At 51.0% G+C, this 24,352-nt stretch overlaps 1 protein-coding gene across 1 annotated transcript in view; it reads right to left on the bottom strand.

Moving 5' to 3' along the window:
* Positions 1-728: 728 nt before the first annotated feature.
* SSH1 (slingshot protein phosphatase 1) overlaps positions 729-24,352 on the bottom strand; it is a 34,968-nt gene continuing 11,344 nt past the window's right edge. Inside the window, exons 3-15 of the mRNA XM_059485385.1 lie at positions 18,416-18,519; positions 16,670-16,734; positions 15,858-15,979; positions 13,723-13,791; positions 13,269-13,334; positions 11,930-12,124; positions 11,535-11,628; positions 10,398-10,526; positions 9,728-9,774; positions 8,478-8,624; positions 7,296-7,496; positions 5,610-6,204; positions 729-5,178 (exon numbers count right to left, since the gene is read on the bottom strand). Of these exons, the coding sequence (XP_059341368.1) occupies positions 3,907-5,178; positions 5,610-6,204; positions 7,296-7,496; positions 8,478-8,624; positions 9,728-9,774; positions 10,398-10,526; positions 11,535-11,628; positions 11,930-12,124; positions 13,269-13,334; positions 13,723-13,791; positions 15,858-15,979; positions 16,670-16,734; positions 18,416-18,519 (3,106 nt within the window). The 3' untranslated portion in view covers positions 729-3,906. The remainder of the gene's footprint in view (positions 5,179-5,609; positions 6,205-7,295; positions 7,497-8,477; positions 8,625-9,727; positions 9,775-10,397; positions 10,527-11,534; positions 11,629-11,929; positions 12,125-13,268; positions 13,335-13,722; positions 13,792-15,857; positions 15,980-16,669; positions 16,735-18,415; positions 18,520-24,352) is intronic.

Consider the following 24,352-nt stretch of genomic DNA (forward strand, 5'->3'; position numbering starts at 1 on the left):
GATGTGTGAGTTTGGGGGCAAACAGTGCCCCCAAAACGGTGCTGGCTGAGGGCCAGGCTGTGCTCCAGGACCTCAAACAACAGCAGGAAGCTGCTCTTCACCTGTCCAGGCTGTGCCAGAGCTGCTCCCACACTTGCAGATCCATCCCTCCCTGGGGATATCCTCAGGTGAAGGAGACCCAAATGCTCCAAACCCACCCCTGGCAGCCCTGGGCAGTGATTTCCCCAGCCAGGGAGCTGCTGTCCATGCCAGTCCCTGTGTGAGCTCCTGGGCTTGCACAGCTGGTATGTGGCTCTGCTGAGGAGAGCAGCACAGGCCTGTGGAATCCCACAGCCCACCTTGCTGTGCCAGCATCAAGGCCTCTCCCAGGTGGCATTTTCCAGGCTCAGCAAGGTGAAGGTGTCACTTTTCCACGTGCCACAGCTCCACTGCTGGCATCCTTTCTGGACCGTGAGAGGCTTTTCCTGAACCCAGGCTGAAGAAACCAGGTGAGAATAACTGATTTCCATTCTGCTCCTCTGGATCCAGCCTTCAGGAGCACCAGAAAACAGCCAGGACCCAAAAATGAGAGAAGCAGAGCCAGGATAGATGAGCAGTGATAACACAGGGCAGACATCTGAGATATATCCCATTCCCTCCTTTTCTTTCCTTTTCTTTCCCCCTCTTCACCGTCTGTTCCTTCCCCACCTCCAAACAAAGCTACAAAACTCATTTGTATTAGGAAAAAAAAAAAAAGTTTATTTATTTTTCCTCAGAAGATGAACATAAAATATCCAGGACAATTTTTACAAACAAAAGTAAAAAAAAAAAAAAAGTGCATGATGCATCCCTCCCGCGGGCATACAGTACAAAAATCCTGCAGATTTCCATATAAAATTGGGATAAGAAATACCATGGAATAAAGGAACGTTGTTATGGAGTACAGCAATGCACAGAACAGCTAAACATCACTCACCCCCTCCTCAGGGACTGCCCGGGACTGTCCCCAGCGCTCGGTGACACGGCCGGGACAAACCCTGCACGGGAAGGGCTCCGGGAGATCCGGCACTGCTGCCACACGGAGCGACACCCCCAGGGCCGGGAATGAGGGACCGGTTTGTGCATTTCAGGATTTCTGGCAGGACGGGACGGGGTTTGGGTCTGCCGAGCAAAGCGTGGTCGGTGATGGATGTGTCCCTGCACACCCCGCCCGCGTTCCGGCAGCGATGCATAGATAAATGGGATAAATGGGATAAGAAATGGGGACACCGGGAGCAGCCGCTGGCACCGCGGCTGTCACGGAGCCCTTCGGTTCTGCCATGCCCAGAGCAGAGGGAAGCGGTAGCAGGTGAGCAGCGCGGAGCTCGGCGGGGACAGGAGGGCAGGACAGGAGGAGGGACGGCCTCACCGCCATCGGAAACACCAAAAGCACCAAAAACTCCCTAGAGAACAGCAAACAGCAGAGTCCAACAGCTCAGCAGATACACAGTGTTTGTAAACTATGAGTAAGGCACTCCATCGTAAGGACACGTACGACACGTGGGGAGGACAAGCACATCAACCTTGTCATGCAACAAACCCTACGGGACGGGGGAGTTTGGCTACAACCCCCTGGGAATGGCACCGCGGAGCTCCCGGAGCAGCTCCCACCGAGCCGTGTCCGCACCCCGGGCACGCAGGGAGGGAGCCCCGGGCCCGGAGCGAAGCCTGGGGCTGATCCAGCCAGGGCCAGGCGGGAGCAGCAGCGGGGGAAGGCGGAGGGTGCCGAGCTGAGCCCGGAACGCGGCGGGATGGACGCGGCAGAACCCGGCAGGCACTCGAGAAACAGGAAGGAAATCAGATGTTCGCTTCTATCGGTTCACGGAATTTCCCAAACTCATTTCAAAACCGTTCCCAGCACCTCTTCCCTCAGCCAGGCAGGGATGGGAAGGGTCGGCAGCACACACAGAACAATAACCTGTGGGCAGCCCTGGCGAGCCGAGGGTGACGGTGGAATTGTCCCGGGGAGGGGACACGGAGCTTCCCCAGGTGCTGCTCCGACCCTGCGGTACCCAACAGCCCCAGGCCTCCCGTTTGCCCCTTCCCAAATCTGAATCTGGGTGCACAGGAGGATAAAAATGATCCAAACACAGGGAATGGATCCGGCCCTGGCTTGTGGGGTTTCATCCTGCCCTGAGCACGACCCAGCGCTGCCTCAGCCCAGACAAGCAGAGGCTCCTCCAAAACTTCCCTCCCAGAGCAGCTTTTGCTCCACACCAGCACTCCCGGGTGGAGCAAGTGCAAATCAAATTCAGACTCTTTCAGGAGGGACAATTATTCACTGATTGCCTGTCCCTACAATCCCTCACACAAATGAAACATGCAGGACTTTATGCTTAAGGGGAAAAGGGGAACTCCAGGCATATAGGGCAGGAAAATGCACAGCTCCCTTCCTCAAGACACTGGATTTTCAATCAATACAGTTCAGGGCAGCTGCTGTAGCCTGGCTCTGCCCCACTTCAGAGGGGAGTTGCAAGAAAGCCTTTCCATGGAGATTTTAAAATGTGGGAATACTCCCACTCACAGCCAGGGTGAGCAAATCCACCTCTTTGATCCCCCAAATCTACTTCAAAACATCACCCAAAGGCACAAGGCCTCAGATGGGATCAGAGGTTTGGAGCACATCCCCTGCTCACTTTCCAGGATCTTCCCCCTGGACTCAGCAAAGGCTCACATAGAGCAGCTCTCAACCAGGCTGGTTGCCAAAACTATTCACAGAAAATGTGAATTCCCTTTGGAATCCAAGCAGCAGCCCTGGCAGGAGGGGGCAACACTGGACTGAGAGCACAGACAGCACAGGCTGCCCAGCCTTCCTCCAACACCCCTCTCTCAGAGCGTGTCCGTGTTTCTGTCCGACTGCTCCCCCAGCCCTGTGAGCTCTGGGACAGGCCCAGCCTGGCTGTGGCACCCAAACTCCTGATGCCACCACAAACAACACCCAGGACTCCTCCAGCAGCTCCCCGGGCGCAGGGACCATCCTACAAAACCAACAGCACAACCACAAAAGACACTCTGTCACCTACTGGGGTCCAGGAGAGCCACCCCTCCTCGGCCACCTCATGTCACCCACACCCAGTGACAGAGGGTCCCCAGAGCACCCACGACACCGACACAGCTTCACATCACGAGGGTCCACAGGCAACCACTGGCCAGGCTCTGTCAGCACTGGGACAACACCAACCACAACGACAGCAAAACACCCCAAGAACACAACACCTGTGACAGCAACAGCCAGGGTGACATCGGGTCCCCACGGACAGCTCAGCACTGTCACCTCCCAGCAAGGCCTGGGGAAGCCTCTGCGTCCACACTCCTCCAGGCCTTTGCAGCTAAAGGAATTCCTTCAAACAACAGCAAGAATTCTGGGAAAAGCCTTTTGGATAAAAGCCCCAAACAATAAACCAGGACAAAAAGCCAGCAAGAACAGAGGTAGTGTGCGTGTCACCATTTTAAGGATTTTCCACAAGTGCCCTGTTTAAACAGAGCCTTGTGTTTGTTCTGTAAAAAGAAGTAATGAATAATTATTTTGAGTCTTTGAAACAGAATATTTCAGCATTTTAGATATAGATAGAGATACAAATATCTATCCATAACCACACACAAATCCACATTATTACACTTGGCAAACAGTACTAGGAAGAGTATCCTGCAGGACAACAGGCAAGTCACACACCAAGTCCTCCTCTAAGCCATGCAACACATTTTACTTCCCTTGTGCCCTTCATTGTGACCCATCGTCGTTCTTCCCTCCTCTCTCCGAGCACAAAGAGGGGACGAGGAGGTGGCACCAGATGAGCTGCTGCAAGTCAGATGATAAAACAGCACTGGTGTAATGAATAAATTCTGCAAACCCCCAAAATCCAGCCCCCCTCCCCCCCCAGCAAGGCATCAACTTTTGCCCATCCAAAGTGTGTTCTTCAAGTTCCCAGCCAGGGGCTTCAGCCCTGGTTTGGAGGCGCCGTCCGCGCCCCTCGCCGGGGGCTCACAGAGCACGGAGCACTCGCTGGACACGGCCTCCTTGGAGTCCGTGATGGTGGCCACGTCCACGTCGCTTGACAAGTCCTCGGAGGACAGGTTCAGACACCCCAGCTTGGCCAGGGAATTGGATCTTTTCAGGGGTGAGGACACGGTGAGGCCGGCCAGGCGCAGCCTGGTCTCGATCTCCTGCGTGCGTTGCTTCACCAGGCCGGGCTTGCCCCGCACGCTGTGGATGCTGTCGCTGCTGGAGCTGCGGGTCAGGTTGGAGCTGCGGGAGGAGGAGGGGGTGTAGCAGATGGTCTTCAGGAAGTCCTTGGTGAAGCTGCTCGTGTGCTCCAGGCGACACCCAGCTGGTGTGGAGGTTTTCTGAGAGATCCCCTCCAGGACACGCTTCACCCCCAGCTTCTCCACGTCGTTCTCGGCGTCTCCGGCCACGAGTTGGGCTGGGGCCAGGAGAGGCACAAGGCCAGGATGGGCCATCAAGTCCTCGCTTTCCTCCACGATGCTGGAGTCCACCCTGCCCAGGGGGCTGTCCCTGAGCAGCACTGAGGGGTCTGAGGGCAGGCTCCTGAGGCGCTCCAGCTCTTTGGTGTGCTTCCTGACCAACCCCGCTTTCTGCAGCTGGAGCAGCGACTCCTGGTGCTGCATCAAGTAACTGTTGGCGCTCGGCTTTTCCAAGTCTTTGCTGAACAACAGGTACTTCACGTCCTTGGTAGGTCTGGGGTCCTTTCTGGTCAGAGACTCTTCCCTCACCACCTCTGCGTGAAGGAGGCTCCTGTCACAGTGGGAGTTTCTCCTGGGCAGCAGAATTTTTTCGGGGGTTTTTGGCGCATCTTTCCCTCTCTCCAAAAGGCCGCAGTGCTGATCCGGTGCCCTGCACGCGCCAACCTCCACATCCCCAGCCCCTGGTGCCAGAGGGAGCGGAGCCTCGTTATGTTTAGTCCTGCCTGGCTCCTCGGGGGGTGCCCTGCTGGGCAGGTGCTCCATCAGGTGGGAGCGCAGGTGGGACAGCAAGGGGGGCTGGGTGCAGATGGTGCTGCTGCGCCGCGTGGCGCCGGCGCCGAGCCTCTCGCACTGCTCCCCAAAGGGGTCGGGGGCCAGTCCTGCTGAGGAGTACATGCAGTCAGTGCAGGACTGGTAGGAAGGCTTCACCTTGCTGAGGATCCCAAACACGGCATCGTGCTGCAGGAGAGAAAACAGGGACAGATCAACGAGCACGGAACAGACACCGGCACAGCCCACAAGGTGTGGGACAGCCAAAGAGATCTGGAACAAAGCCCATTTCCACCTCAGGCCCTGCAGCAGGAACTAAAGCCACGTGCTTTCCCAGCAGACAGTGTCTCCAAGGAATACCTACCGTGCCAAGCGAGGGTCATGCAAGCGAGCTGCCCACAGCACTTTACAGGGCACTCACTGGGCACTCTCTGGCATCTACATCCACAGCTCGGGCAAGCAAAGCCCTGGTGAGAAGCGCCTCGAAAGGGGAGAAGCTCATCATGGAATGAAAGGCTTTATCCAAGTCAAATGAAACTGGGCTATGAGGATGACAAGAGCAGTTTCACTTGCAGCAGAGTCAGCCATGCCAATCATCTCCATCTCACCTCCATACGCACCTCAAAATCCTCTGGGCAACTCCTTTTGCTGTTGTTGTTATTCAAGTTCTCCCTATTGAGCCTGCTCTCCTCCTTGTGCATGGACAAACGCCGCTTCCACTTCTCCATGGGGTTTTCCTCCCTGACACCATCCTCCCCTGGCTCCCCAAGGACCATCCTTCCCTTCCTGGGGCTGAAGTCCTGTTTCTTCTTTGCCTCTTTCTCACAGAAGCCGCCCAGCTCTGCCAGCGGCTCCGCTCTCTCCGGGGCCTTTTCCATCTCCAGCAGCCTCCCCTGGGAAGGTGCAGACGGGGGCTGTCCCACCAGGGCATCCCTCTCCAGCTGCTCCATGTGGAAGAAGCCCTCCCTGTCCCCGGGGATTTTGTTCTCCAGCAGCGTGTCCGAGAGGCGGCGGAAGCAGTACCCGAAGCCCTCGGAGCTGGCCCGGTTGTCCAGGTAGGCGGACTGGGAAGGCATGTCCAGGTCAGCCAGGCGGTTCTCCAGGTCGATGTCCAAGCTCTCCAGTAAGAAGTCTCCCGAGCCCGTGGTGCCATCGGTGTTCTGGGGCAGGTTGCTCTCTGCCTGCTGCTTCCACAGTTTATTGTGGCGCTGCTTGCTGGGGAGAGGACAAGGACACGAGTGACTGCCCTGCAGGGTGCCCAGTGCCAGGAGCTTTTTTCCATTCCACAGCCCAGACTTGAGATCCCACGTGCACAAACCACCTTCAGCATTAGGATATTTTCCTCCCCACCTGCCCATTCCAGAGCAGTTCCCTGAGTTCAGCTGGGGTGAGATCAGACTTTGGGAGACTCCTCAGGGCACAGAAGCCCTCACAGAGCACAACACCCCAAACTGACCGCTCTGCACGTCCCATGGCACAGCTCCTGCTGAACCAGGGGACAGAATTCTCTCCTCTGTCCTTAGAAGATAAATACTACAGCCCTTGCAGTGACAGAGCCCTGGGCTTGGCACACAATCACGAACACTTTGCCTCCAGAATGGCCCAAGCTCAGTTCTGCCTCATAAAACAAGAACAATGCTGTGCTGAGCAGCACTGACTGCTGAGAAACCCAAACGTGCTTCCCAAGCATGGAGAAACCCTCCCTGAATTACACCAGAGCAGCTCTCCCAGCTAATTCCTACGCAGGGAGCCTGGCACAGGGAAGATGTCACAGACATTTTTTCATAGAAATCCTTTCTTTAAGATTATCCCTTCTGAGAAGCTGAGACCCCAGAAGAAGAATGTAAACAATTGTTATCGGCTGCTGTGAAGTGTAGCAGGTTGCCCCTGTTATTGGCTCATGTTCCATGAGTACAATTAAGGGCCAATCACAGGGCAAGCTCTCTAGAACACAGTGACAGAGAACTCTCTTGTTTTTAGATTCTATTCTTAGCTTAGCAAGCCTCTGCAACTTCTCTCTTTATTCTTTTTAGTATAGTCATAATGTATTATATATCATATATCAATAAATCCAGCCTTCTGATCATGAACCAAGATTCTCGTCCATCTCTTTCACCCTGAAGACCCTCATCAAGTCGCTGTAATAGGAAGGTTTAAGAAAAGCACGATTGGCCCAGGGTCCCTTCAGGCCACATCCCTCACCCATCTGTGGGCATGACAGCAACAGAGCCCCACAGAGATCCAGCAATCCTTCGTGATGTTACCCACAACCAGCTCCGTTCCTTCCCCCTCACCCCAAGCCTTACCTGGCATCCAAAATGCCCTCGTACTCCAGCAGCTGCCGCATGAAGCCGGCGTTGGGCCGCGTGATGCTGCGCTTCTGCTTCACGTAGTTGTAGGCCTTCTCCAGGGACCAGCCAAACTCCTTCATGGCGTAGGCGATGACCGTGGAGGCAGAGCGGCTCACGCCCATCTTGCAGTGCACCAGGCACTTGGAGTGGTTCTTCCTGCAGCAGGACAAACAGGAGAATAAATCCCATGTCACCGGTTATGGATTTGTTGTGGATTCACCAGAAGAGGGACAGTGTCGTAGACATCTTTTATGGAAAATCTTTTCTTTGAGATTTTTCCTCTTAAGAAGCTGAGAGGCTTCAGGAAGAAAATGTAAACAATGGTTATCTGCTGTTGTGGAATGCAACAGGCAGATCTGTGATTAGCTCATGTTAGTTGTTTGTAATTAATGGTTAATCAGAGTCAGCTGGCTCACACTCTCTGTCCGAGACAGAAGCTTTTGTTATCATTTTTCCTTATTCTATTCTTAGCTAGCTTTCTGATGAAATATTTTCTTCTATCTTTTTAGTATAGTTTTAATGTAATATATCATAAAATAATAAATCAAGCCTTCTGAAACATGGAGTCAGATCCTTGTCTCTTCCCTCAACCTGAGACCCCTGTGAACACGGTCACAGGACAGTGACCTGCCCACTCTGTGTCACAGCTCTGGAGGGGGAGAATGCTTGGGATGATGAGGACCAGGAGAAAAACCCCTCTCCAGAACAGCTGGGAGGTAGAGACTGGCAGTCTCATTCATTTCAGAGACCACCACGAAGCCTCCTGCCTCCATCCAAGTCTTTGGATACTGGGATCACTGGGAAAAGGCTGAGTGTAGAGGTTCAACAGGGTTTGACAGGCTCTGTCTGCAGAGACAGCTGGGGCAGGTCCAACACAGACACAGCTGGAGCAGCTCCAGAACATCTCCAGAAGAGGAAACATCCTCATTTCCTTTCGGAAGCAAAACAAAGTAGTGACAAAAATGCTGGGCCAGGACAGGTTAATGCCAGTCCAGGAAGGGACAGGGCACGAGGGAGCTCCAGGAACTGGAATGATGATGCCAAGGGCCTGCAGTTCCTGTGGCTTTGTGAGGGTCCAGGATGAGACACAGAGAGCTGGGATGTGCCCTCCCCAGGGCCAGGTGTCCCAGCACTCACTTGGCCTTGTTGATGAAGTGATAAGCCTCGTTCCAGTGTGCCAGCAGGTCCGTGGTCTCCTCGTCGTACACGCGGATGTTGTGGTACGCGAACAGGCCTGGGAAGAAGTTGTCGATCTCGCGGGTGACGTTCAGGATGTAGTCAATGCTGTGGGACCAGGAGAGACACCCTGAGCTGCCATGGTCACCAAACAGGCCCTGAGGGACACTGTGAATCCATGCAATCCAACCCAACATGAGCTGTAAGGTTTTGCCTAAGCCCTAATTCTTAAATCCTGGCACACAGGGGCTGTTCTGCCACCTCTCACTGCCAGCACATCCCAAGTGTCCAAACACCTTGGGCACAGGAGGGAGAAATTTATTTTATCCCATTTATTGTCTCTGAGTGTGTGTAACCCAACCAGGAACTCCTTGCTGTGCCACACAGCACTGGAGATGCAAAAAGAAGTGAATCATCTGGGAACACAGCCCAGGAATCACCATCTCCAGCTGCAATCCCATCCCTTCCCCTTCTTTCTGACCAAAACCATGAGAGTCACATGGTATCTCTTGATTCCTGCCAAATATCACAGCAGGGATAACAATGTACCCGAGAATGAATGCCCAGATTGATTTATCACCTCCTATCACTGAGAAAAATAAGGACACAGGATATTTGTCTCAGAATTTGTCCAGCTTTGCCTTTGGACACTGCACATCCCAATGCAAGACACAATCATTAACACTCTGCTTGATTTCCTTGTCCCAAGATGTGCAGACATCTGCTCCCAAGGACTCCAAATGAAACATTTTCAGCTGTGCTGAAATTCTGAAGAATTTCAGTTCCTTACAGCAAGGCTGGTGCAGGCCTTGAGTGAGCAGCAAATATTTATGGGCAGAATTCTCCTGATCCAAAAAGTGTGGCAGGGAATGGAGCCAAGCAGCACCATGGGGATGGGAGAGACACCTGGAGCTGCCTGTCCAGGCAGGTGAGGAGGAGTTTGCTCATCCACAGGCAGCTGTGCAGAATTCCCACCTGGCACAGCACTGGGAGCACTGGGGGATGGAGATCCTGATGGACCTCAGCAATGACAAGTTTTGTAATTTTCACTCTCTGAGGTTGAAGAGATTTCTCCACACAGCTGCTGGTAGGAAGTTACCACATAGCTGAGGGGTAAAATCGACTCTAGAGCCTGCAAATGTCCTCTCCAGGGTCCTGGGGGAATGGCAGGCACACAGTGGAGGGTTTGGAGTGGGAGGAGCAGTACTCACCCTGAGCCCTGCAGCTCCTCCAGGTTGGACGCGTTCCACTCAGAGCCCTGCAACAGCCACAAACTCACATTTCCAAGGGACCCCAAAACAGCCCCTTTCCCTCAGGTTCTGCAATCCCCCAGCACCAGCCATCCTCCTGAGCTGACTGGAATGTTGGGAACAGCCTCTGAGACACGAATGGGGCATTGATGTCCTGTCCTGAGGGGCAGGGATCTGCTGAAGGAGGGACCAGGGCACAACTCACCACAGTTAGTTCTAGGCCAGGGTGAGACTGAGCTCATCCCAAATCCCTGCCCCTGCCCACTCTGCAGTTTTAAACACAGGGAGAAACAGTTCAGGGAAACAAAGTGAATACACCTGTGATCCCAGACATGCCACACATGAGAAGTCAGGAAAATCCTGAAACTCTAGGGTTAGTTACACCTTGGATTCTCCCTAGACCTTCACAAGAGGAAGCTTTAAACTTTTAAAAAGCAGATTTTGCCCTGAAACACGAGCAATTCCTCTGACTCAATCCAGAACAACAACAAAAAGACCCAATGGGCACAAAGTGCTCATCTCTGGGAAGTCTTTGTTCCAGAGGCAGAGCCTGGTTTTGCCTGGAGTTCCATCTAGTGGCAAAGCACTGGACACAGCACAGCACAGCTCTCCTGCAGCTCCTGCCACTCACCAGGTACAAATGATCAAAAATCAGGGATGGTTTGTCCATCTGACCCAGGATCAGCAGCATTTCATTGTCTATAAATTCCTTGAATTCCTTCAAGTTGCAGTTCATGTGTTTCTCCAGCTCGTTTCGGATCTGCAGAGCAAACACAAAGGATGGCACTGGAATCTTGGTGTCCAACAGAAACATTTCTGGGCACTTCCCTGCAGAACACTTCTCACTTTTTCATTAAAAACAGCAACAGGGACTCAGCCTTCTGGAGACGGCATCTCTCCAATTATTCCAGAATGGTTTGTGTGGGAAGGGAGCTTAAAGCTCATCTCATTCCACACCTTCCACTATCCCAGGTTGCTCCAATGTGGCCTTGGACACTTCCAGGGACTCCAGCTTCTCTGGAATTCCATCCCAGCCCCTCACCAGGAAGGATTCCTTCCCAATATCCCATCTATCCCTCCCCTCTGGCAATTTAAAACCACTGTCCCTTGCCCTGGCATCCTGGTGTCCTAAATCCCCAAACTAAGGAGCTGTAAATAAAGCTTCACATAACATCTGGGGGAAAAAAGTATTTTGGGGTACCTGCTCCTTAAAAATAGTAATTTGAGAGATAAAGAACAAGAGCTTGTCTGCAGAAGGAGTGAACACATCCACAGACAGACATGTTCTCAGCTTCCTCCTACCACTTGCATGTTAATAGCCTCCCTTAAAAACCAAAAACCACCCCAAAAAGAACCATTCCCACTCTGATCACGTCTGCACTGTGGGTGGATGGATTACACCAGCCTGGGGGATGGATCCAAACGAGCTCTAGCCTTGATTTGTGATTTTCCATCCATAAACTCACCAGCAAAATGCTGTCTACAAGGTCCTCTGACATTTGTCCAGGAAAAAAGAAAGGAAATAAAACCTTCAAATCTAATTTGAAAGTCACCCAGCTGTTACTAAGGTCCTGACAGACACTTGTGATGCTGGGATTATCCTGATTTCTCAGGAGGGAGGTGCAGCAAAGCCAGAGAAGAGCCTTCACAGAACGGCTGAAATGCACACTCCAAAGCCAGGGACACTCAGGCATGTGGTGCCTGCTCACCACTCTCTAGAGAGGGAGTCTGGCAGGAAAGAACAAGAGTGAGAATTTTTGATATTTACCTCCTTGGAAGTGACATTTTCCAGGTCCTTGCTGGTCATGATGCTCCGGAGCTTGGCTTTGATGAGCCGCTCCGTTCGTTCCCTTTCCGTCGGCCTGGGGAGGAACAGGAGGAGGAGAGGATGAATCCAGGCTGGCAGCACCTGCACAGCACTGAGGGGTGAGGGGAAAGGCTTGGCTTAAAGGGAATTTTTATGGGAATAATGACAAAAATTTAAAAAAAAAGCAGTTTGTTGGTGTTTATACACTATATCACAAGCTAAAGTTTACGGTCTGATTATTTCACACAAATTCTCTTTTGCAGCCCCAGAAAAGAACTAAGCCAGGAAGAACAGGGAGAAGGGAAGATTTCCTTCATGAGCCAAGCAAACTTTTCCAAACAAAATGCTGCACTGACTTGTCCACAAAGAGGGCAGGGGAGTCGGGGCGGGTGGACTCCAGGTCCTGCATGGCGTTCCACTCGTTGATGCAGCTCTGGTCCGAGCTGATGCAGCTCTCGTAGTAGGTGGCCCACACCAAGGCCACCCCCCCTGGGAAGTAGTTGTACCTCCTGGCAACCTCACAGGCTTTGTGGAGGATCTGTAAAGCAGACCTGCAGGGTGGGAGAAGAGATTTGGGCAGCTGTGAGCAGACTAAGCAAGATCTGAGAGAGTTTCACAGAGGAAAAGTGGTTTTCAGTATTAGTTGTTGCAGTTTGCTCTTTGAAAGCAGGAAATTTATGGTGTCAGAGCTCAAAGAGGCACAAACTGCACCTTGGGGGCTTCTCACAGCAGGGCTGTGGCAGGGGCTGAAATCTTCTCCTAATTAATAGGGAAGAAGGAGGCACAAGTCGCTGTGGGATCTAATCACGAACCAACTTGTACAGCCAAAGGAAGATAAAGAACAGGGACAATTTTCCAGCCACCTCCAGCAAGGAGCCTGATGCATATTTACCAGCATTCCTGGCCCCTGACAGGCTCCAGGGACAAGGCCCAGATTGGGTAATTTGTTTTTGCAAATTCTAACATTACTTTTTCCTTCCTTCCCCCCTCAATTTTTCCTTTCTTTAAGGCTCTACTCCGAAGCTGTTGCACTGAACACATCAACCACATCCAGGGCTGGCAGCAGGAGGGGCCAAATTCAAAACTGACAGGAACAGGAGATTTGTTTGTTTTTGTACCAAACCATCCCCAGCACAACATCCTTCTCCACAGCTGGATCTCCTCCCTAGGAGATGCTGCAGGGACTGGGATCTCTCCAGGCTCCAAGGGGACAGAGCATTGCCCAGGCAGAGGGAGATGCAGTTCCACGTGGAGCAGCCTCTTCAGGGAGGAATTTGCTGGCTCAGAGGTTTGGAATCTCTGCACAGGGGAGGGGTGGCAGGAGCTGGAAGGAGAATGGGCACCAGGAACCCCAGGAATGGGGCAGGACACTGGGAATGCCACAGGCTGGCAATGGGCCCTGAACCTCCTCTGTCAGCCAGTGAGAGAAACATGCAGAGAGGAAATTCTTGGAATTTGAGCTCATCCTTCATATTTATTCACCCCCCCTGCTGAAGGACACAGAGCTGCTCTGAACTGAGGCAGCAGATCCTGCTTTGGGATCAGGATTCTCACAGCCCCTCTGCTGACACAGGGAAGCAGATCTCTGCTGCAGCTCACTAAATACCCATTGTGGAGAAAGATAAAATGCAGCTGATTTTTTAAAATTTAATGACAGAAAGAAGAGTGTCTCCCTGATCCCAGCCCCTCACATACCACATGGCTTGCACTGACACAGGTTTGAAGATGTGCATCCTCCCTGCAGTGCTCACACTGAAGCCACTGATGGAGAGAGGGAAAATCAAGTTAAAACTGCTTTTCTCAGCACCCCAACCTGCTCTCTACAAACAGCCACTGCACTGGGGCACCCAAAGGCCAAAAGAATCAGGATGAGAATTTCTCTCACTGATTTTCCAACCTCCCAAGTATGAATGGCAAGAGGCTGCCAGGAATGGCAGCTCCAGTCCTCAGTGGGGTTTCAGAGCATTCCCTGGAACCACAGGAGCAGTGTGAGGGCAGCAAGACAAGAACTCACTGTCTGAATAAGAGGACTCTGCAGCCATGAATCCAAAATGGGCACTTCATTTGCAAGGTGATGGAGAATCTCTGCTAGAGCAGCCCCCAGGTAGGGAAGGACATTCACATTTATCCTTTCAATGTGGTTTCTTACCCATCCCCATCCAGATGGATTTTAGTATCACTCCACAGGCGAAGAACCATTCCTATAGTGCAGCTTTTACTGGAAGAGAGGTGGTGAGACAGGAAGTTAAATATAGGCCACAATGTGGTCATGCCAATAGCCTAAATTATTAATACTCTTTAATTTTTAAAATCCTCAAGGCTTGCTCTAGTAATCTCTTGTAATATTTCAGGCCATTAAATAAAACTGGAAGCTGAAGTCTGAAGGTCTGACAAGGTGATAACTTGTGGTGATTGCTCCATAGAATCACTGAACAGGTGGAACAGATGAAAATGGGTTTTAGGGGTTTATCTGACCCAAAAGAACACTTTCAGTTCAGACAAGCAATCTGGCAAGAAAACCCTGCTATAATGAAGGCCAGGAACTTCCAGCCATAAATAATTAAGCTACTGAGATATTCAAGTTTTAAAGGAAATTGGGATGCAGACAGCAACAGAAATCCATCCTTCCTCTTGCCTCACATCAATAATCACCAGGAGCCAATTAATGCAAGGTTGTTTCAGAGTGGAGGTGACATGGCAAACCTCCCCTGCTGTGGCACACCAAGGGAATGCCACATGGGAATTTCAGAGCAGCATCAAAGCCAATGACAATAATCTGACAAGGAAGGCACAGCTGGGTGCTTCCCTACAGATCCCTCTGCTGTGCAAAGCTTCCCTTTCCCCCCTTCCAGGGCAAACCACCACTGAGGTTTTCCAGAATGAAGCAAAACTCACAGAGGCTGCACCACAAGGACAGGGCAGCTTGTTAAATCCTGGGAGAGCACACACAGCAGCCTGGCAGCTCCAGCCTCTGCCTCCAGCTCTGCCAAACCAGCCCCTTCTCCCTGAGCCAAGAGCTTTTCTGCCTTGGTTTACTCACCAGAACTGGAATAATCTGAGAGAGGCTGCAATAACAAAATATTTCACTTGCTTTTCCAAATACTGTGTGCTCTTATCAGTCAGACAAAAGGAACAGCTCGTTGCTGACACAGTTGTTTGTTGCTTTTGGAGCCACTTCTGCAGTATTGTTTTTTGACGTTATTTGGCAACAAAGCTACTACAAAAGCAGCTCCATTGCATCATTCCATCAACACACTGGAGTCTGGGGGAGAGAATGAGTTCCAGTTTTGCAAATGTGTCTGCAAGAGCATTTTGCAGGGAGCAGGCAGCAAACTCCCACTGGTGAGGTGGATGCCACAGCCTTTGATTCCACAGAGGCTGAAAGAGACTCATCCCCTGTGGTGGTGTTTGCAGGGGTCTGAGGATGAGGGAAGAGATGAGGATCTGACTCCATGTTTCAGAAGGCTGATTTATTATTTTATGATATATATTATATTAAAATTATGCTAAAAGAACAGAATAAAGGATTTCATCAGAAGGCTGGCTAAGAATAGAACAGGAATGATAACAAAGGCTTGTGACTGACCAAGACAGTCCAGACAGCTGGGCTGTGATTGGCCATTAATTAGAAACAACCACATGAGACCAATCACAGATGCACCTGTTGCATTCTGTCACAGACATCTTTTGTGAAAAATCCTTTCTTTAGGATTTTTCCCCTTTCTGAGAAGCTGTGGCCTCAGCAACAAAATGTAAACAATGGTTATCTGCTGCTGTGGAATGCAACAGGTGGATCCGTGATTGGTCTTCTGTGGATGTTTGGATTTACTGACCACTCACGGCAGAGCTGTTCTTGCTTTCTGCCTGGACACGGAACTTTGTTATTGATTCCTTTTCTATTCTTAGTTAGCTAGCATTCTGCGAATGTCTGTCTCTATTCCTATTAGTATAGTTATAATGTAATATATAGCATAAAATAATAAATCAAGCCTTCTGAAACATGAGGTCAAGATTCTTGCCTCTCTCTTCACCCTGAAAGACCCTTGCAAGCCCAGTAACAGCATTCCACAGCAGCAGATAATAATTGTTTACATTTTGTTCCTGAGGCCTCTCAGCTTCTCAGGAGAAAAAACCCTAAGGAAAGAATTTTTCATAAAATGTGTCTGTGACAATCCCCGTGTCCTTTCTCTTGCTGGAATCTGCAGCTGCAGGTAACCCAACTGCCTGGGGACAGTTTGGTGCTGCCAGAGAGCCTATCCTGCCTGGCTGCCAGCTCAGACCTACCTCTCCTTGCTGGAGAAGTCCACTCCCAGCAGGATGTTCTCCTCGGTGTCCTGCCGCCCGTTGCTGTACACCACCACCATGTAGCGCACGCGGTCGCTCCACACGCTCTCCAAGCGCACGGCCTGCAAAGCACCTCTGCCTCATGAGTGCTGCCACTGCTGCACGAGCCTTTGGAAACTCTCACTACCCCCAAAAGCTTTGTTTAGTGCAGTATGGAAGATACAGCAAGGCTTGTTGCTGTTTTGGTGAGGGAAGATGAGCTGAGATTACAGGCTGGGGAAACGCTACAAAATGTAACCCAAGTTCTGAAGTTTCAAGCAGGAAGTGTAAAAACATTGATGGTGCACTGAACTGAAAACAGGCAGGCTTCTCCCACACCCAAACCTTCACTGAAACAGCTCAGTCCTGCAGGAGGCACAACTGGCATCAACTTCTCTGCAGAGAAGTGACTTTTACAGCAGATTTTTATCTGCAGATTTCTTCAAAAGACAGCCCAGCCCAGCTGATGCAATTTCAAGGCTGACTTAAAAGTGTCCAAGAGAACCAGCAAGGTCCTGTCTCTCCTCCTGCTGGATGGAAAATGAAATCCAACACAACAACCCATTTCAGGCAGAGCAGCTCCCTGACCCAGCTCACACCTGGACACAAGGACCAGGACAAAAGGAGTGGTCAGGAAAGGTAGGGCTGGAAACCAGCACAGAGTTAAGGCAGCTCTGAAATCCAGGATTTGCCAATGCTTTTCCTGCTCCTCTACAGGTCTGTTGCAAACACTTCCAAGAGAAAAGAGAGCAGGAAAATGCAGCTGTCCTTACCAGTTTGATCCTGTCCTCGCAGCGCAGGAGGTTGATCATCACCTGCAGGTGCTGGGGCAAGTCACCTGCACAGAAAGCACAGCAATCATCACTGAGGGGCTCCTGCTGCACTAGGAGCAGAATCTTGACCTTTAAAGAAATTGGATTTTTTTAAGTAAAAAAATACTAATTAAGGAGGTCAATTAACTTTGCTGTCCCAGAGAGCACCAAGAGCAATGAGATTCCTGGATGGGCATTCCCTGGATGGGTGAGAACCAATCTTTGCAGTATTTGGAAGCCACCAAATCAATTGAAACCACCTGTGCCTGGCACAAGAGGGGATTCTCTTCCTGTCACAGCACCCTACAGAGGACAGAAAGATTTGGCCATGAGAACAGGTGAAGGAGAAGAGGAGGAAAAACTCTGATTAAAAAAAACAGGAACAAAGGAGAAAAGAACAACTTTGAGCTGTGAATCACCCCCAGCATGGTGGGATCAGCCCCACCAGCCCTGCAGAGGGTGTGACTGAGCAGGAGTGACCTCCAGAGGGAAGGGCTGCAGCAATGGGCTGGTTTGGGTGATGGAGCCCTTCTGTCTCCAAGCTCTGCTCATGCACTGAGTCCCCTCAGCTCCAGTGCTGTGGGTACATTTCTGTTTGGGGAAAGCAGACGAAAGGAACAAGGAATCTACAGGAAAACAAACCAAGTTCCCATCTAATAACTCAGCAATGCACTCATAACTTTCCATGGGAGATAAAATTCCTTCCGTAGGCTGTTTGCTGGGTATGTGGAATTGCTGACAGTTAAAGAAACCCAAAGCCAAGCCTGGCACTCAAACACCCCCTTTGTGCTGGAGTGTTTGCTGAGCAGCACCACACAGAACCACACTGTGCCTTTCCCACAGGCTCCTGCTCTCAAAATGCCCCCAAATCCCAGCTCTTATTGCCCAGTACCCACCTATTCCCAAAGTGCCAAAGGCAGAGGGTGCAAACTCTGGGGAAGCAGAATCAACTTCCCTGGATGCCCTTATCTGCATCCAAATCTCTGTGCACACTCACCACACCACTCCCTGCCATTTCTTACCACCAGTTGGCAACTGGAAGGGACTGGGGGAAGCAGGACAGCCTGTTCTTAAACCACAATAAACTCCAACAGATTGTGGTGAGCTGACAGGAAAGGGGGTTTTCCTGAAACCAGGATATGAGGAGCAAACAAATGTCCATCTGTCCAGATAGCCAAATCCTGATCAAACATTCCTCACTCTGACCAGCACCATCCAAACAAAACCAGCAACAGGAAGTTCCAAAGTGAAAAGTCCCAAGTTTCAGATGACTGGAGGCTGGGAGAGCCCCTGGAGAAATGTCCAGGACATCCCCAAGTGCCCAAGGGGTGCTGAGCTCTGTGACTCAGCCCTGCCACAAGGCAAAGATTAACTCACTGCAGCACAAGTGACATTTCCTCCTCTGTGACTGGGGAAAACAGGGAGAGATATTCCACACAGCCCTTCTGGCTGCACAGGCTCCCCTGCCTAAAGAAAGCCATGCAAAATGCCATGATTTGCACAGAGTTTCTATTCCAGTCACAGTTCCAAAAGAATGATAAAAGTTTAAACCAAAATTCAATGATCCCAATAAAAAAAATCAGTAATTTGAAACCCTGGGTTTGTTCAGCAGCTTGTACAAGGCTCAGCAGGACAACCTGGGGTGTCACCCACCTGTCCCTGTGGATGAGAAGGAAAAAGGATCTCTAGAGGGGATGGAATCCTTACCTGCATGTTTGTGGGGATGCTGGAGGCTTCTCTGGCCCTGGGAGCTGTTTCCTTGCTGTAAGAAAAGAGCTGCACCTTTCACCATGAAAAAGCTCTCGCTGAGGCTGGAAAATAAAAAACAAAAACCACACAGGAGTCAGCTGAAAGGAAAGAGCAGCAAAATGTGCATATCTGGGAAAGGAAGTGCTTTCCTCACTAAAATAGTAGGATTCTGCCACAGCCACTTGCACAGCATGACTCTGGGATTATTCATGGATTATTCATCTGTCATTTTCCAGCACTGGTTTGTTACTTGGCCCCTGCAGGAGATACTCGCCTGAGCTGTCATGGGCTGGAAATGACTTTATCACTTGATTCTACAATTCTGCAACTCAAAAGAAGCAAAGGGTTGGACTCTTTACAGGCTGAGACCTGCAATGGACTGGAGAGCAGGTTCTGAGCCCATCACTTCCTGCTGATTGCAGTTCTTGACATTTCTCTGGAATGCAAAAACAAGAACCTGCAACTGTGGAGGTTTAAAGGGGACGGGAGGTGGAACCTGCACATCCCAAGGGAAAAGACACAGCTCTGGACCCTCAAGGGAAAACAGCCAGCACAGGGGCAGAGGTTTGGCTCTGCTGTGGCTGGATCAGCATCCTGGGACAGAGTCTGGGCAAACACAGTGACATTTCCAGAGGGAAATGACACCCAGGACTGGAGCATAAAGGAGAGAAGGCAGAACAGCACCGGCACAGTCAGGTATCACATGAGAACTTCAGAAATCCTTCAGAAGCAGCTTTGGCCAGAAGCAGGGAAGTTGCATTTCCCACATGGCTGGAAACCCCTGTCTCCTGAGGCACCTTTCAGCTGCTCAGGAATTGCCTGGGATGTGTTTGCTCTGCTCCCCAAACTGCACAAGAGCCATCTGTTGCTCCAAAGCCCAATTTTCCACCACCCCATGCTCACCATTAATCACTGTCTGCATCCACTAAACAGAAATATCCATTATGAGACTGGGCTACACAGGAGCTCCTTATGCTGCAGCAACTGATCCCACTGGAGTCACTGCTCCCAGCACTCATCTCCCACTGGAGTCACTGCTCCCAGCACTCATCTATTCCATATTTTACCCATGGTCTTTGCCTTGGGGCAGGAGTGAGTGGTAATGCTCCCAATGCTCTGTTCTATCTCAGCATTTTTGTGAGGACAGACATGAAATTCACATCATTTCAGATTTTCTAATCTCTTAAGAACACAGCCCAGATTCCCAGGAAAAGCTTCCTCCTGTTTCAACTGAATTTCAAGAATTTCCCAGAAAAATCTGGATCAGGTTTAAACTCAAGATTTCTCAAATTTTGAGTTCACTTTTTAAAAAGTGAACTAAAATTTTTGCCTGAACTTCAGGCTCCACAAGATCAATAAAACAGAGCAGGAGAAGCACACTCTCATCCCAACAACTCTCCACTTCCATTCCCCCAGGATTCCAGCACTCCCCCCTCACCTCACTGGCTGGGACTGAGCAGGATCCAAGCTCAGCCTGGCTCGGGATAACGGCACCCACGGCTGCAAATGGGAACAAATGGGAATGTGGCTCCTTCCAGAGCCAGCCAGGAAGAGCCTTGCTTCCTTCTCACCCCAGACCTCACAGGAAAGCGTTAAAAAAGGCCAGAAGTGACACACAGCAGCGACCCCCACACAATGTATGGGATATTCAGCACTCACAAGAGGCAGGGAATGCTTAGATCATGCACCAGGAGATAATTCACAGCATTCCCACCCTGAGACTTTGGGGGAAATTTCCTTTTGGAAAGCAAAAAAAAATCTTGAAATAGGGTATTTTACTCCAGTGTTTTACCCTAAAGGATCTTTGATCTCAAAGTACTGACTAGGATTTCTACAGCAGGAAAAACCTTGGAAAAAGCAGAGCTCCTTCCCAAAGTTATCAGGATCTGCTCTGATGATACATCTTGACAGATGTTCTCCTCTCCTGCAGTCAGGAAATCTGTGACAATAAAGCAGAATATTCCCAGTTGCAGGCAAAAGGGAAAGCTGTGCTGCTGGAGCAGTGAGTGGTCCAGGAAAATGACAACTCACAGAGCAAAATTTTTGTTCCTGTGTTTCCATGTGCGTGGAAATGACCCAGAAAGCAAAGCCAGGAGCCTGCTGAGAGCAAGGTTTGCATTCCCACTGAAATTCCCGTTCCTCCCTGCACAAACCCTCCCGTGCCCCCAGCACTGCCCATCTCTGCACCAGCTCCGGTTTCCATGTGCCCAGCACGGTGCCAGCCACACGGAACACACCCAAACGCCTCTCTGCTCACAGTTTACACCACATTGTAACAACAACGTTACCCGAGCCCAGCCCTTATCTCCGCTCTGGGAACTGCCTGCGCTCTGCCACTCCTCACAACTGCTGTGGGCACAGCTCAGTGAGAAACACAAGGCACAACTCCCTTTTAAACCCTGCAATCCCAGTAAACAACTAAAACTCCGAGCATTTTAAAAAAAAAACAACTCCTAAAGAGCACCCAAATCCTGGCATTAAAGAACATCCCCTCGGCAGGGGTGACAGATGCCCCGAAGCACAACCCATACATACTAATTCGGGCTGGTTCTCTTTGCACGGCGGCAGCATCGTGGTGGCCCCAGCGTCAGGCAGAAGTCAGCAAAATCGAAGAGATTCATAACCAGCTGGAAAACTCACATCCTTTTGCTTCTAAACCCATAAAAAACCAGCAGAAGGCAAAGAAAAGGTCAGAGGAGCAGAGCAGCAGAGGAATCGCGGCTGCCGATGCTCCCCGGGAACTGGATGGCTTTTAGGGAACACTGTGTCTTCCACTGATATCCTGCCTTGAAAAAGCACTTGTCCCAACACATCCTGATGAAAGAGAGCCATTCAAGAGGGGAAACAACCAGCTGAGGCTCGGCTAATCGTTTCCCTCCTCCAGACTTGTTTGTTTGTTTGCTTCCCCCCTGGTGCTCCAGAGGCTCCTATCAGCACCCACACAGCCCCTGGCTGGAAGTCCATAATCCCTGCGAGGGACAGACTAGGGGAAAAGCATCCTGTGGACTGTTCCTTTACAGTGAAAGCAATGCTTTAATACAGATACAGGAAATTTAAATGGTTCTTCCCTCAGTGCACAGCTCCCCCGTTGGATTTTCAGAGCCATTCCTGGACAAGGAGTCTCTCAGGTGCTCGGGGATGGGGAGCACTGAATTCCCTGAATATTTGTGCCTTACAAACCCCAGTTCTTTCTGCAGGCACACACCATAAGGCCACTCTGGTCCCACCAGCCCGAGCAGGGGATGAGGAGCTCTCTGTGCATTCCCAGTTTGACTGGCACACACCACAGAAACCACCCGATCCCTGCACGCCCTTCCAGGAATCCTGACCAAACTTCTCTACAAGGAGTCACTTCAGGCTCTCGAATAAACACAGAGCCCACTCACAGCCCCAGGACCCTGATGCTCCAGTACAGCTGCAGACCAGCTCTCCTCCCACTCCTTGACCTCAGCTCACCAAACACAGGAAATTATTACCCCAAAAGAGGGAAAAACCAACACTTCCAACACCTGGGAAATGCCAGGAGGAGGGTACAGACAGTGACACCCCCAGAGGCTGGCAAGGACAGGGTGCTCATGGCCACAGCCCAGCTCCAGAGGCTGTTGCTCCATCCCTTGGCTCCGTGCTGCTCAACTTGAAAAGGAAATATTTCTTCCCCTTTGGGAAAGCTCCAGAGGAGCGTGGCTGCAACACACATCAGCCCCATTTCGAGTGGCTGAGGAACACAATAGGCAGCGCCTCCTCGGCGGTACAAACTGCCACCCCCCGGGGCCAGGAATGCCACAAAGCAATCCCAGAAAAACACGGGATTTTGGGAAAAGAGACAGAGCTGCTCATGCTCCTGGGCAGCCAGATGCCAGTCCCACAACAGCTTTCCCCAGGCAGTTTGCTTTGCCATCGTGGCTCCAGCTGTGAGGTGTCCCAGGAGCAAGCCTCATGTGCCTGAGTTCCATGTTTTAATGGGGAATCTCACACAAAAAATAATCATCTTGCAGGACACAAGAAAACACTCTATTAACACATCTTTACAGAACTCATATCAAAATAAAGATCCACAGACAGAGTCAGAAAAGAGAAAACCACTTTTCCTGGCAAGCCTGAGATGAGTGAGCAGCCTCCTGCAACTAGGTCTGTGTTTAAGGAAGAAAAAAACCCCAAACCCCTACAAGAAAAGGAACATTCATTTCTCTCAAAATTGGTCATGATTTTACAAAGGCAAACACGGTAATGCCTCCCAGTTCTTTGGGTTTCATGGCATCTTCTACTCAAAACATTTCCAGACTGATAAGGTGAGGGAAAAACAGGACTTGTGAGCACCACAGAATGGAACACACTTCCCTTTCTACAGCTCTGTTGATAAGGAGGAAGAGAACTGATTTTTTCACCCTTTTTTCTTCCCTCTTTTGCTGCCTGGTCTGGAAAAAAGCTTGGCCACCTCAAGGCAACTGAGAAAGAACAAAAAGCAGCCCTGGAGAAGGGTGAGCCAGCCCTGCTGGATGCTCCCACAGCCCAGCCAGAGCTTCCTATTCCAGAGTGTGGATTTCAGGCAGGACACTGCAGTGAGCAGAGGGGACTGGCATTGTCCCACAGCCACAACAGCAGCACAACCCAAGCTGGGAAGTGGCACATCAAAGAGAAAGGAGAGAAACAGGAAGAGTTGAGAGCAGCTGTGTGGCCCCTGCTCCCCAAAACAGCCGATGGTTAAAGCAGAGGCTCAGGGCTGATAGAGGCACATCTGATAACACTTCCTGACCACCACAGGGGCCTTTGGAAGGGGCCTGAGCAGCACAAAACAGCAGAGGGGAAAAAGGGACCTCAGAGCTGCTCATTCCCAGGGCACTGCACACCCCCAGGAACTCCAGCAGCAGCAGCGAGTCCCTTCTCCTGCTCTCAGTGAAGTGTGCCCAAGTGGCCTTTGCTTCATGTCACACAGAGATTAAAGTGACAAACACTGGTGGGAATATCAGCACAGGCATCCCAGCTCAGCCCCACATGAAGCAGGGCTGCCACAGGAGCAGTGTGCTCCCCAGGAAAAGCCCAGTTCCAACACTGCAAAGATGGTTTAGAACAAAGACACCAAAGCGCTATTGCACACGTGTAGCATTTGGGAAATGCTGACACACTGACCTGTGGTCAGGACTGCAGGAGCCCAAAACAAGGGCTCCTGCAAGGGCTCTCTGGCAAGGTCAGAGATCTGCTCAGAACCACTTGGACTGAGGTGTTTTTACTACCAGAAATGCAAGGCAGGAAAGCTCTTTCCATACCCATGACTTCCACACCCAAAGTCATCACTCCCTGACCTCCTGAGTTGGAGACAAGTCACCCCCAGAAGAAAAGCAAAATGTGGGCTGCAGGTTCTCAAGGAGAACATCTCCCCTTCCTCAGACACAGCCAGGGCATCTTTGTGCCAGGAAGGGGGCAGGCAGAAGCTGCAGCTGGGGGTGTTGGTTGTAAAGCCTCCCTGCAGGAGCAAGCATCTCTCCCATCTATTGTGAAGGAAGTGAGATGTTGGGGAGACCAAAAAACTCACCAGGCTTTGCTGTTGTCAGCAGAGCAGGGAGCAAGGGCAGTGTGAGTGTGCATTGCTGGGCTCGGAGGCGTGGGGACCGTGGGCAGGAATGCTGACAGGGCTGCACACACTGCAGGCCATTCACACACAAACCCTCCTCTGGCACAAAGGGCAAAAAGACAAAAACGAAATCAATCATGAAGCCCACAAAAGCCAATTTCCCAAGAGAAACAGACTGCTGATGATGTCCCTGCAGCCACTCCTGGGATGCACTGGGATGGAGCAGCGATCAGCACAGATCCAGATCTGCACAGAGCAGAACCAGCTCAGCTCTGAGTGTCCCACCCTGGGGGCAGCCCCAGCATCCAGGCTGTGCCTGCAGAGAG

The sequence above is a fragment of the Ammospiza nelsoni genome, chromosome 18 (genome assembly GCF_027579445.1).
Source record: "Ammospiza nelsoni isolate bAmmNel1 chromosome 18, bAmmNel1.pri, whole genome shotgun sequence".
Classification (NCBI taxonomy): Eukaryota; Metazoa; Chordata; class Aves; order Passeriformes; family Passerellidae; genus Ammospiza; species Ammospiza nelsoni.